At 39.7% G+C, this 12,820-nt stretch overlaps 2 protein-coding genes across 10 annotated transcripts in view; one reads left to right on the forward strand and one right to left on the reverse strand.

Moving 5' to 3' along the window:
• Window positions 1-3,044, reverse strand: part of LOC117223631 (ATP-binding cassette sub-family G member 4) — a 27,014-nt gene extending 23,970 nt beyond the window's left edge. For 2 of the 6 annotated variants that reach the window (XM_076518982.1, XM_076518962.1), the window contains exon 1: window positions 963-1,847. The gene's annotated coding sequence lies outside the window, so the exon portion shown is untranslated. Of the gene's footprint in view, window positions 1-425; window positions 717-962; window positions 1,883-3,025 lie in introns of those variants that run through there. The other 4 variants (XM_033476007.2, XM_033476006.2, XM_033476008.2 and 1 more) reach the window with 4 other exon arrangements.
• Window positions 3,045-3,765: 721 nt separating this feature from the next.
• LOC117223629 (lysine-specific demethylase 4C) lies at window positions 3,766-12,806 on the forward strand. 4 transcript variants are annotated; one of them, XM_076518927.1, is made up of 12 exons: window positions 3,766-3,907; window positions 4,712-5,507; window positions 5,595-5,800; window positions 5,874-6,229; window positions 6,355-7,247; window positions 7,533-8,801; window positions 8,910-9,092; window positions 9,185-9,484; window positions 9,628-9,816; window positions 9,939-10,052; window positions 10,131-10,223; window positions 10,417-12,806. In XM_076518927.1, exons 2-12 carry the CDS (start codon window positions 4,731-4,733, stop codon window positions 10,513-10,515), a joined length of 4,479 nt encoding a protein of 1,492 aa, XP_076375042.1. In that variant the 5' UTR covers window positions 3,766-3,907; window positions 4,712-4,730; the 3' UTR covers window positions 10,516-12,806. The 4 variants fall into 4 exon arrangements, with proteins under 4 accessions (XP_076375042.1, XP_033331889.2, XP_033331890.2 ...); XM_033475998.2 differs by having other exon boundaries at window positions 3,767-3,907; window positions 6,355-8,801; XM_033475999.2 differs by lacking the exon at window positions 3,766-3,907 and adding an exon at window positions 3,960-4,073 and having other exon boundaries at window positions 6,355-8,801.
• The last annotated feature ends 14 nt before the right edge of the window (window positions 12,807-12,820 follow it).

Raw genomic sequence — 12,820 nt, forward strand, 5'->3', positions numbered from 1 at the left:
TTCGAAGCAACTGTTTCCTTTACAAAAATTTCCTCCGAGGCACCGTTAACGAGTCATTAACGAAAAACAGTGACCAATGAGAGGCGAGCTCGGCTGGCGTGAGGCGACCGAGTCAATGAGCGGAACTGGGCTTCGTGCGCTAGTTGGCTGGGCCGCCTCGCGTCAGCCGTATTCGATTCTTATTGGTCACTGTTTTTCGTTAATAACTCGTTAACGGTGCCTCCGAGAACATTTTTGTAAAGGAAGAAGCTGCTTCAAAGGATCCGAGGAACCCGCCATTTCCGGATTACGAGACATTTTTGGGACACCCTGCTTGCTTTGTTTGCCTGTATCCGACCAAATAGCCCCGCCGGAAGAGTCGCTGTATGTCCAACGATAACGGAAAAATAATGCGAACAACTATTAAGTAAAGGAAAAGATCTCACGTGTGTCGAAGTCTCCGCTAAATATTCAGAGCAATGGTGGATTGACAGAAAAAACTGCACAAGCGAATACGTGTGGCGTAGCGTCTGCCGAGAATGAATATTCGAAACGTCGGCCAAGAAATTGCGAAGAAAACTACGTGGGAGAAATCCTGTTGTGCGTCCGTATCTGCTTGTCCGTTGCTTTCGGTAATATATTTCGCGAGATACGATTCGAATGTTTTCGAATGCAAGCGTCGGCCACGATTACGAAGGCGGTTCCCAACTGTCATCCATGCAAAAACTTCTTCGCGATGACGACGCAATTAAGTTACGACTGAAAAGAACGTACGAACTTCTCATCGGCGTTATAGCAATTTTTCTGTTGGGGAATAAACTTGCGTTCGAGCTTCGTTACATTTTCAAATCGAGCGACGCTTCTCGCGGGGAAACGAAACTGCGAAATGCTCACCGTACACCGATCGCATCTTCCTCGCGAATCGACGAAACAACGGCGACGAAAGGGAAAATAAACTATAAGCTAGCCGGAGGGATACTTACGCAGAGAGGCGGTACAGTCCGCTGAGAACGTTACACGCGACACTCCTACGCAACGTCCATCTTTAATCACAATATCCGCGGATCACTGATTTATCACACCGATGATTTGTCACGTCGATGGAAGGCCCCGTCGTTCCGCGATTGAAATCAAGAAACCACGCTGGGCGTTTACTTTTGCGCGCAGATTAAATGCGAGGAAAACACGAGAATACACTTTCGTGGCGAGCGCGGATAACAGGGACGCTACGTCGGCGATCCCGCAAGCGCGCGAACTGCTACTTTCGTATACACGTGCCACGGAACACACTTTGTGCCACGGCCGTCGGTCGTTCGAGGGAAAGAAGAGGGTGAAACGCACTGGTGCGCGCCAAATCGTAGTCCCGAAGCGCCGCGGCGAGCAAAGTATTTATATATATATCTTAAACGGTGATGTTATTTATCAAATGCTATCGTCTTATAAAGTCGCGATCGATTTAAGAAATCGATCCGCGATAAAGTAGCAGGTGTGCAATTCAATCGGCTTGGAAAAAAATGTGGCAGACGCTTCAACAATGTTTTGCCAGATTATCGACACACAACTTTCATGTGTACACATGTATATGTACGCGGTCTTTCTTTCTCTCTTTATATATATTCGTGTACGTTTATCTCTGTAAATTCTTATCCGTCGCGAGATTCCATTCGCGCCGATCTTTCTTTTTTTCTTTCTTCGACCACGAAATAGAATCGTAACCGCGTTGGGCACTCCGTTGTAAACGTAAAGTCGATTTCTATACCGTGCGCACCGTTGAAAGAAAAGACTGCTCCGTTGAGAAAAGTCACGCACGCATCGAGTCGCGACGATGCGATACCATCACCCTCGACGCACTCGACGACGACTGAACTATTAGCGCCTCCTATCTGCTCGCGCGTCCTTGTCCTGGCACATGTTGAAAGTTAACCGACGACCGCGCATGCCGACTGTCAGCCGCTTCGTAATCGCATTCGAGAAACTAGTATTATATAGACTGATTTGAAAGTTTTATTGCCGGATTTTTGCCATTTTGTTGCTTTATTCCGGGGAACGACGTAAGTCAACGACGCTATTCAGAATATTCCATGTGTTGTTTTCTAGAAATATAACCTTAGCAAGTCCAAACGTACGAAATAAATCACAAAAAAGGTATAAGTGTACTTTCGATGGTAATGGACAATCATCGAGAAGAGGAGTAATAACTGAAGGGCCTAATGGGTTATGCATAGGAATAACATTAACCATTGAATTGATTACTTGTAATCCATCCGTTTTCTAGAAAAGCAGAGAATTCTTGTGTAAAATTTTCATTCGAACGTTAGAAAGGCTACTCGTATATGAAATGTACGTTGAGATGCGTTGTCGCGTAGACGAATGTCCAGAAAAATGTATCTCGAATGAAAGTCGGTCGAACAAGTATGTAACTCGAAAATTTGAACGCTACGCGCGCTCGTAAATTCGGACGTGTTCAAACTGTTACGTCGACGGAGATTCGAACGAGTCCGAGCGTAAACGAGACCAATCACTACATACACTAGCACACAGAAAGCGTTGTCTGCAGCTTGATTATATTCGTGACGCCTTATCTCTGACATGCCTGTTTGAATTTCTCGCACAGATGCTACGAACTAAATTACATTCTATAGAAGTATATATAGAAGTAGTATTCGTAGTTCGACATTTTTTTTTTAATTTTTATTCGAACGTACCACACGTTATTTCGGTTTCCTGAAAAAGATCGCTTTTATACGACACGCGTGTATATGTATGATTTAACAAGCACACCGTGCAGCTCGTTTATACGTTCCCAACTAGTTGTAATCCTCGCCAACTCGACAAGGTTACCCACAAAAACTTTTCTGGTATTATTTTACCCATGCGACATTCGTTAACGCATCACGTTCAACATTCACGTAATTTCTCTGCTGCAATTCGAGGGTTTGTTAGGTTCTAAATAAAACCGAAAATTCAACGAATCGTTTTACGTTGCTAACCGTACGATATTTTATAATAAACGACGCGCATATACGGAAATTCGTCGGTTACTTACTCAGATGTAATAGCGCAGTACATTCGAATGTAAGAATTAAATTAACCACAGATTCAAACTCGTAGCATGTAAACTGCCTTGGTGTAATTGTTAGTCAACTTCTCGACTATACCGCCCTCTCAAAATTTCTCTGAAGCTATTCGCATTTTCAACGATCTTCCTTACCGTCCAGGTCACCAGGCGATAAATGCATCTTCGCGCCGTTGCCTGGCGCTGTTTACGAAGTAAAGGGCACTGTAATCGAGCGGTACCGTAACTGTAACGGTAATTTCTTCATTTTTCTACTTTCGTTAGTATTTCTACACCTGGGATAACAGAAACGATATTTATAATAAGATACAAAGCTGTGTCCACGAGACTGCGATCAGAACCGTCGAAAAATATTTCACACACTTAAAACGTTGCGTGCACCAATCATTATCACTTTTCTGTAGATTATTTTTTTTCTGCTGTAGTACAAACCTGGTCGTAATGCTAACAAACTTATCGAACAAAAATAGTCCTGTTCGAATAATGATAAACACTGTACATTCTCTATTTTATACGCTTCTGGTTTGTCCAATCGTACTTCCGCAACCGAAACCATTCACGCTAATCACGACCGACTTTGCAGAAACACTCGAAACAGACGGCATCCGTGTTAACGTGGACGTAAAAGCATGTACGTGACAAAATGCAAAAATTTGAATTTCCCGCTTTGTGCGCATGCGCGGTCGTCCCGGCGTCCGAGATTGCTAGAGCGTCGAACGCCATCTTTATCAGGCTTATTCGAGACGCGCGGGGTAAAGCGGTGAATGTGTCAAATCGCAGAATCCACGACGATATTTGGACGAACATGGTGTTTATACAGGAAAGGTGATTGCATTCGCGGATAATCTCAACGTAAGTAACGTGCGTAGTCCTGCATTAATGAAATCTGTGAAAGTTCTCGTGCGGTTCCGTTGGCGACAATCTTCTGTCGGTCAATATTACTGCCAACACGAGATTTCGTGACTAGCCGTCGTATCCGCATCGAAAATCCGAATGGAGAGAACGAAATGTGCAACGGGTATTGTTGATGACAACGATTCTTACGTTTCTCTGTGGCTCGTTGCTTCTCATCCGTGAAATCGGCGAAATGTTGGTCATTAGAGTTTATTTTAAGGGCCATTCTTGACAATAGCTATCATCCATTTTGTTTATGCACCTCCGGCATGTTACGTTCCGAAAACATCGCGCTTCGTACACATCAATCCGTGTTTTCGAATATTATCCATGAAAACATGAAATCTACGGGAAATTAATCGGAACCGTTTATTTAGCCATAGTTACCGACTTTGTTCGTTGCTCATTGTTGTGTAAATGTTTAAGTAATTCATGGTAATACACTGATTGTGTCGGGTGTTTGCATGTGTATCATGAATGTACGGGATGTTTTGATTTCGTGTTTATCGTTATGTGTCATTTATCGCGATTGCAATTTTAATTGACATTGCAGGATGTTTGTGTTCGTAGTTATCGCCCTTAATAACGTTAACAGGTTTTTATGGCAATGTATGTTAGGTGATATATTATTATTTTCTTTTTTCTTGTTTTTTTTTTAATATTTATACCGGAAAAATTGCATCTGTATTCGCATAGATTTTAAGAGCGAGAATCAAGATTTTTGTGCTAAATAAGATATCTAATTTACGATTGTCTTTTCAGGTATGTAAATTAAAGAAAAATGGTTAGCAACATTTCACGGGGTACGCCCCGTATTCAGGTCTTTAGGCCTACTTACGAGGAATTCAAGGACTTTACCAAGTATGTGGAATACATGGAAAGCAAAGGCGCGCATAAAGCAGGTTTAGCGAAAGTGATTCCACCACCTGAATGGATTCCGAGGAAGGGAGGTTATAACTTGGATAACTTGGATTTGACCATTCCTGCACCTATTTGCCAGGTGGTCACTGGCAAACAGGGACTATATCAGCAAATTAATATACAGAAGAAGTCAATGACCGTGAAGGAATATAGCAAGCTTGCTAATTCGGAGCGTTACAATACACCACGTCATTTTGACTATGAAGACTTGGAGCGAAAATATTGGAAGAATATAACTTACGTGGCTCCTATATACGGGGCGGATGTTTCTGGTTCTTTGACGGATCCAGACGTGAAAGAGTGGAACATTAATCATTTAGGGACAATACTTGATTATGTTAACAAAGATTATGGTATATCTATCGATGGTGTCAATACAGCGTATCTGTATTTTGGAATGTGGAAAACTACGTTTGCATGGCATACAGAAGACATGGATTTATATTCGATAAATTATTTACACTTTGGAGCTCCAAAGACATGGTATGCGATACCTCCTGAACATGGAAGAAGATTGGAGAGGCTTGCCAGTGGTTTCTTTCCATCGAGCCATCAGAGCTGCCAAGCGTTCTTACGGCACAAGATGTCTCTTATTTCTCCTCAAATATTAAGACAGTATTCTATTCCATGCAATAAAGTAAGTTCCGTTTTCTTTGCCTATTTTTTACTTATTATTAGATATATACACATGTCTGCTATAAACGATGTGTTAATTTTTTTGTAGATAACACAAGAGGCTGGAGAAATAATGATCACTTTCCCATATGGCTATCATGCTGGTTTCAATCACGGATTCAATTGTGCTGAATCAACCAATTTTGCTACACCACGATGGGTGGAGTATGGAAAAAGGGCTATACAATGTACCTGTAGTAAAGATATGGTTAAAATATCCATGGACACGTTCGTGAAACGTTTCCAACCAGAGAGGTAATGAGTCTTCAAAAAGAATATGTTTTCCATTATTGGTAACTATTTGCTAATTATGAATAACTCATTGTAGATATGAATTGTGGTTACGTGGAGAGGATATTGGTCCACATCCTGAAGATCCTAGGCAGACAGCTGCACCTATGCCGTCTCAGATGGACTTATTATGCAGTAATAGCAGTAACGGTCAATTACCGCAGAGTTATTTGAGTGCGGCACCTAAGAATAAACGCCATACGATACACAAAAAGAAAAATATTATGGCAACAAATCCAGATGTCGATATGGAAGAGTTAGTAAATCGCCCGGATATACCACCGGACGTCAAGAAAGTTTTACAAGATCTCGAATTAGAAGAAGCTGATGATCAACCTGACGAGCAGCAGCTAGAAGTATTGGAAGATATTTGGCTGAAGGCTGGAGAAATGGGTAAACATTATGTTTGCTGTGTATATATATTTGCTGTCTCTTAATTACAAAGTTTATGATGTTTAGTGTAATTGAAATAACTAACCACTGGTTAGTATATTAATAAGAAATTGGTTTTACCGTAGATGTAAATGAAGCTACTGTGTACGACGATGGTTACAACCGTAAGAAGAGTCGTAAGCGAAAGAAGAAGAACGCGGAGAAAGAGAAGAAATCAAGAAAGGACTCTGCTAGAAATATTCCAGGGACTGTAACAGTAAAGACTGAAATTAAAGTAGAACCTGACGATGGCTTAAGCTTTTTACCTTCGTCATTTCCGGAACAAAGCAGTCATATGGAAGACAACGAGCAGGGCTGTTCCGGCATTATGTTGCCTCACGATAATATAATTGAAAATATAAAAATGGAGGACGAATCGGACTTCTCGGAAGTCGTAGGGAAACCGGTTAAAAAGAAGAAGAAACATTCAAAATCTGGGGAACCAAAGAAACCGAAATCAAGGAGCTCTAATAAAAAGAAAAACAAGCATTTAAATATAAACATCTTCGACACTGGCGAACCTTTGGACGTGTCTGACGCTAATGTACAGCGACAGCTGATGGCAATGCCTAGTCTAAATCAACAGAAATCTCCAATGGTGAAGGATGTTGTTTCCATAGTTCAAGGGAAAGGAAGTCAATCAGCTGGAAATATAATATTCTCTGGTAACGAACCAGTTATAAATGTTACCAGTAAACCACTCGTGAACACTGTCTACGGTGAATTAAAAGGAATTGAAAAAATTATAGATCCTTCTTTGGAAGAACGAATGAATTTATACGTAAAAAGCGCAAAGAAACTCAACGTAACCCTTACGAAGTCGACGTTCTCTACACCGTCCGGGTTGAAAAACATGTATGCTCCTGATCAAGTGAAGCCTATTAAAATTGACAGAGCTATGGAGTCCGAAAGTATCGGGGAAGATGCTAAAGTAACAGTGCAAGAAGTGAAACCGTTTAATCAAACTACTTTTAAAAGTGTAGGTACCATGTTAACCGAAAGATCTAATTACTCGAAAAAAGATATTATAAAAGCTCCTCGATTAAATGTGCTGAGTGCAGCTTACAATATATCTGCTACCGAAGTCTCTTCCAAAGTCAATACCGACAAACCATCGGTAGAGGAGAAAACTTCGCGTGCAGCATCAAGTAGCATAACAGTTTTACCAAAGCCTTGGCCTATCGCCAATCCCCAAGAGCCTAAACTTCCTAATACAAGCATTATGTATTTGAACCCGAGTTTTCCTAACCCTCCGATTTTACAGAAAGAAACATCTACGCATGAATCTGGAAACAATTCGAAGAGTCTGGAGTTGTCGAAACCTCTTGTTTCCTCTGGTATTCAAATACCACGACTGGAAGGATTTTTTACAAAGAACACTGTGTTAAGTCAATCGATTGTACAGCCAATTACTTGCCATAGCATTAGTGGAACCAGCACGGACGTTAAGACTTTGGGAAAGAGGTCAACAACTGACACGTCGAAAATGATGGCAACAAAGTTTTGGCAGCTTCCAAGCAGTAGCAACAGTTTGTTTTACTCGAAAGACGTCAATACGGATGACAAGCAAGCTCAGTCTTCTGTCGCAAGCTTAGATACTAATCAGATGTCTACCCCGTCTTCGTTTAATCTATCGAAGAACATCTTCTTGCCTCCAGCTGCGAAGTGCACAAACGTGTCAATAAATTCTCAGCCCACGATGATGTACGACTTCAGCAAGAAATGCTTGCAGAAGCCCAATCCGGCTACCAGTTTAACAGAATCCTCGTACCTAAAGGTTGTGTCGAAACCGAAGGAGTCGTTGTTATTAAAGAAAACGTTGAACCAAAAGGTTGAATCGTGCAATAGAATGCTGTTCGGTAAGAGCACAAGCACAATCGTCAGTAATGTGAAGACAGTGTCGACTCAAGTAGACAATCCGTTGGAAATTAGTCAACCCAGCACGAGTTTGACCATTGTCAATCTAAGCAACAACAACATGCAGCTCTGCGCGAGTCAGCCGATTTCAGAACTGCAAGCTTCGCAAAATATTTCACCCATTTCACCCATTAAGCGAGAGCAGGATCAAGATGAATCTAATCTTGAGGATAGTCAGCAATCTCAAAGAACACAGAAGAGTTCGGAGGACATATATGCGAGCATGCCACCATTGAAACCCATAAAATGGTCCACATCCAGACGAAAGTCGAAAGAGAAGTTGAAGAAGGCGACCACCAGGAAAAAAGATGCGCCCGAGAAGGTTACGTCAACAATCAGTCAGGAAGATTCCAGTGTTGCAACTAGTCCCGTGGATAAAACGCATTGCGTTTCCCATCGTTTTCCAATGATACCAGGACATATATCCGATATGTTGTTCCCTTTCGTTCCGAACAACGATCTACTCAAAGCGTTCAATGATTATTGGAGCGCTCAAGTTTCTCATTGCGCAATCTGCGCACCGTTCTCTTCGAGTTACAACGGCTATGGCAGGCTGATGCCTGCAGATTGGAAATATTGCAAACCCACCGTTTTACCAGAAAGTTCACCGATATGGGTAAGTGTTGCCTATATGCACCCCCTTTCATTTTCACATATGTAATCATACATGTAACCTTATATTGTACCTCAGAACAATTATCTAAATTGAATTCTGATTATCCAGGTATCTGCCAATATATTCGTTGCAAATTCAAAGGAGCAAATAGTCGAACCAGACAACGATAAGTTGCTGCGTTGCAGAGAATGTCATGTAACTGTACATGCATCCTGTTATGGTATTACGGTGGTGCCCACAGATATACGGAATTGGGCATGCGACAAATGTAAAGCTGGTAAAACACAAGTGGTACGTAGCTCTTATATTATTTGGCAACAAATATGAACGATTCTTATTAAATGTGAACAATACATTTCTTGACGGGTATATTTTTGTTACAGATGTGTTGTTTGTGCCCTATGCGTGGCGGTGCTGTTAAACGTACCAGCGATAGTAATTGGGCACATATATTATGCGCTCTTCTATTACCAGGAGTCACATTCAAGGATGCCATCAACAAGGATCCAATCAATGTTTTAACTATCAAACCTGACATTGTCAAGCAACAATGTTGTTACTGTGGTCAGACGGACGGGGCGTGTCTAAATTGCAACTTGTGCGATAACCTGTTTCATCCGTCGTGTGGCCTGATTTCGGGAGCAATATTCTCGATACCAGTCTACAATTCATTGGAGCTTCAGGTACTTGTAAAAAATGTTGAAGACGCGTTTATTATTGTGAGCAATCTTTTATAACGAAACCATCGTCGAGATCGTCTTGAGTATCCGTGCAAGAGAAGGGTGGGTTTTTAAAATTCTAAAATGGCAACCAAATCTAATTTTAGGTAACCTGTGATGTGCACGATGACGGAACAAAGATTCCTACCATCCGACAGGGCGAGGTTGTTTGGGCGAAACATCGGAACTCCCGATATTACAAGGCCAAAGTGGATTTGATACACGACACTCTGTTTTATATGGTCACGTTTAGCGACGACAGTTTCAGCGATGATTTATATCCATCAGACATAACGGTAGATAGACACTTTTATGAAATATGAATGATTATAGTATCAGAAATTTATTGAATTATTACTTTGTCTATTTTCACAATTGGTCAGCTATATATATAGAAATTAATTATCGCTTTTTGCAGAATTATGATCCTGGAAACCAACCGCAACGGGGTGCTGCTGTTGATGTCAAATGGACAGATGGGATACTTTATCATGGTATCTTTGAGGGTACGAACCACAGGATCATGTACACCGTAAGTAATAAATATATTCATTTAATTTAATCGTTAAAAATGTTTTTTGAGTCTAATTTGTATATCTTTATGGTTCAGGTGACCTTCGAAGATGGTTCGCAGCTCGCACTGAAGCGAAACGAGATCTATAGTTTAGAGGAAGATTTGCCACAAAGAGTACGTTCACGCCTGGTATGTTTAGTATTAAATTAATTTCTATGCTACGAGAAAATATTTGAATGTTACCATAGAGAAAACGGTACACACCTGGCTTCTTCTTTGCTTTTTTATCGTATCTTCTAATTTGTTTGTTTATTTATCGTTGTCCACGATCAACTCGAAAGTTTACTTTTGATTTTTCTGTTTCAATTGGTTTCATTTAAAGTCTTATGCGACCGAAATGAAGCACCGGCATCATCTGTACGGCATGGAGGATGAATCCGAGGCGCAAAGAAAGGTGAAACAGTCGAAATATTGTGATTAAACGCAAAATTCTATATGGCTCTATGTAAATAATGAATAGAGACAAGTAACAATTATTCAATCGCTGTAAATATTACATAACGAATATTGTACCTATGAATTCGGTCTCTCTAAAACGTTCCCTGGAGCAGACCAAGCGGACAAATCTATTTTTCACTTAGTTCTTTCGTTTCTTTTGTATTCTGTACTTCTCTGTTCTATCTTTCTTCTTTTCTTTATTTCCTTCTTTTCATTTCTTCATCGATTCATTATCGATACGTTCATTGGCGTCACACTTTCACGTTTTTTTTTGTGATACTTTTTGTTGCTTGTGCTTACTGAAAGGAGTATTAAAACGTAAATTCCTGTTCGACTACAGATTCAATTATTCATTCGCATTAAAGATGCTATTGATCTTGCCCGATAAGTTTTACGCGACAAAAATGAATTCTAGAATGTGAACAAAAATTGATTGTCTTGTGTTCTGTTCGATTCGTGATGTATTGTTTTAAAAATTATATCAGATCTCTTCTCGTTTGAGCAAATACATTCAAGAATGAGAATGGAGAACACCGGTGACATTTTGCATTGGATGTATCTCTTTTATCTGATTGAGTAATAAGTATTGTAATATTTTATTAATGTTAAAAAAAAAGTATTAAAGGAACCGCGATATGGATCACGCGTCAATGTAACAGGCGTCCCTTTTGTGGCTATAAATAAGCACGTTCAAGTTTTTAACCGTTTATCTCACGTAAGTAAGGGGAATAATACAGAGATCCTCCCTTACAACATAAAGCAACACGTAGAATCTTTCTGAACCCCTTGTAATTTACAAGCAGCTATCTTACACATAGTTTCTAACGAGCTGCCTGTGGAGGCTCTGATCAAAGAAACGTTTAGAAGTCCTCAAAACATATTTCTGTACATACATTATAATCAACATACCGTATAAGATATGTGTTTCTAAGCGAACAGCCCACGTGCGTAGTTTAAACGGCATTTTTTACTTTGTTTTACGGATAAGAAACGAAAATTCGAAATCTCTGGATGTTTGCGTTGCGTATGTCCAATTAAGAATCACAAATATACTTATACCATCCATACTGAAGGCGTTAGTAGAATTAGGCAGGGTGCTTCTTCACAAGATTAGCTTCTTTCGAGGAGGAAGAAGTTTAGTATGAAATGGAGTAAAAAATGTCCTCCCGACGTAGCACATTTTTTATACCATTTTGCATTTTTCTTAAAGAGAGACCATTAGTTGGACTTCTAGGAGATCATTCATTATGATATGTTACATTCAGGAAGAATTCAACAGTTGTTTGTGAAACGATCAATAAATATACTTCAGCCTGAAAAATAAATGCTCGTTCTAATTACTTGAAATTCAAAAAAAAGATAACTTTGCAATTCTCTCTATTCAGGGATGTAATTTATGTTCTATGTAAGTTTTAGTTGTATTATTCTCCTAGTTATTAGAATAGCGATAATGTTTCTTCTCATCTGCTACGTTAGAAACTATAGATCACATTATTTTGTATGAAAACATAATTTATATTACACAATGTAATGTGCTAATAAATATTTAATAGTTCACTCAGGACTCCTGAATTCTTCGGATGCAATGTATCGCTTACAATCATATAAATCTTAAAACACTACTTCTGATAGGTTTCAAAATACTTGATTGCGCACGTGTTCATCACCGATTAGTCTGCGAGGGGAAAAAAAGTAAAGTTTTCGACGCTAAACCGAGGCGGATGATCTTTCTAAATGCCTGAAGTTCAGTACGCATTAGCATTTGAAATCATATGAATACTCTCTGCATCTGTTTGAATTGTTTCTGTGGTACGCTACACGTTTGAATGTTTCTTCTGTCACTTACTCTATTTCTGTTCTTCTGCGTTTCCAAATCATTTAGACGCATAACAAGCAAACATTCGACGAAACGCTAACATGTATGTATATGTACATTTCTAGAGGAAATTCGTCGTTTGATTAATAGTGTTCATATGATCTCTAAAAAAACAATTCGTTTCCTAGATGTTTTATTTATCATGAATAGGCAATGCGAAATAAAAAACGATAGTTTTAACTTTTAAGAAATGTGTAATTTATCCGAATGAGAAATTATCACTTCCCCCCGACCACTTTATATACCTGTTGATTGAACTAGGTCGCGGAAGTTGTATTAGCGTTCTATCTGTATATGATATTAATTAAAAAGCCAAAAAAAGGAAAAGTTAACAATGTATCCGAATTGTAGGAACATATTGGATACAGCGTACAATAAAAACTATAAATACGAAACAACTTGTTTCTTGTAT

The sequence above is a fragment of the Megalopta genalis genome, chromosome 1 (genome assembly GCF_051020955.1).
Source record: "Megalopta genalis isolate 19385.01 chromosome 1, iyMegGena1_principal, whole genome shotgun sequence".
NCBI lineage: Eukaryota > Metazoa > Arthropoda > Insecta > Hymenoptera > Halictidae > Megalopta > Megalopta genalis.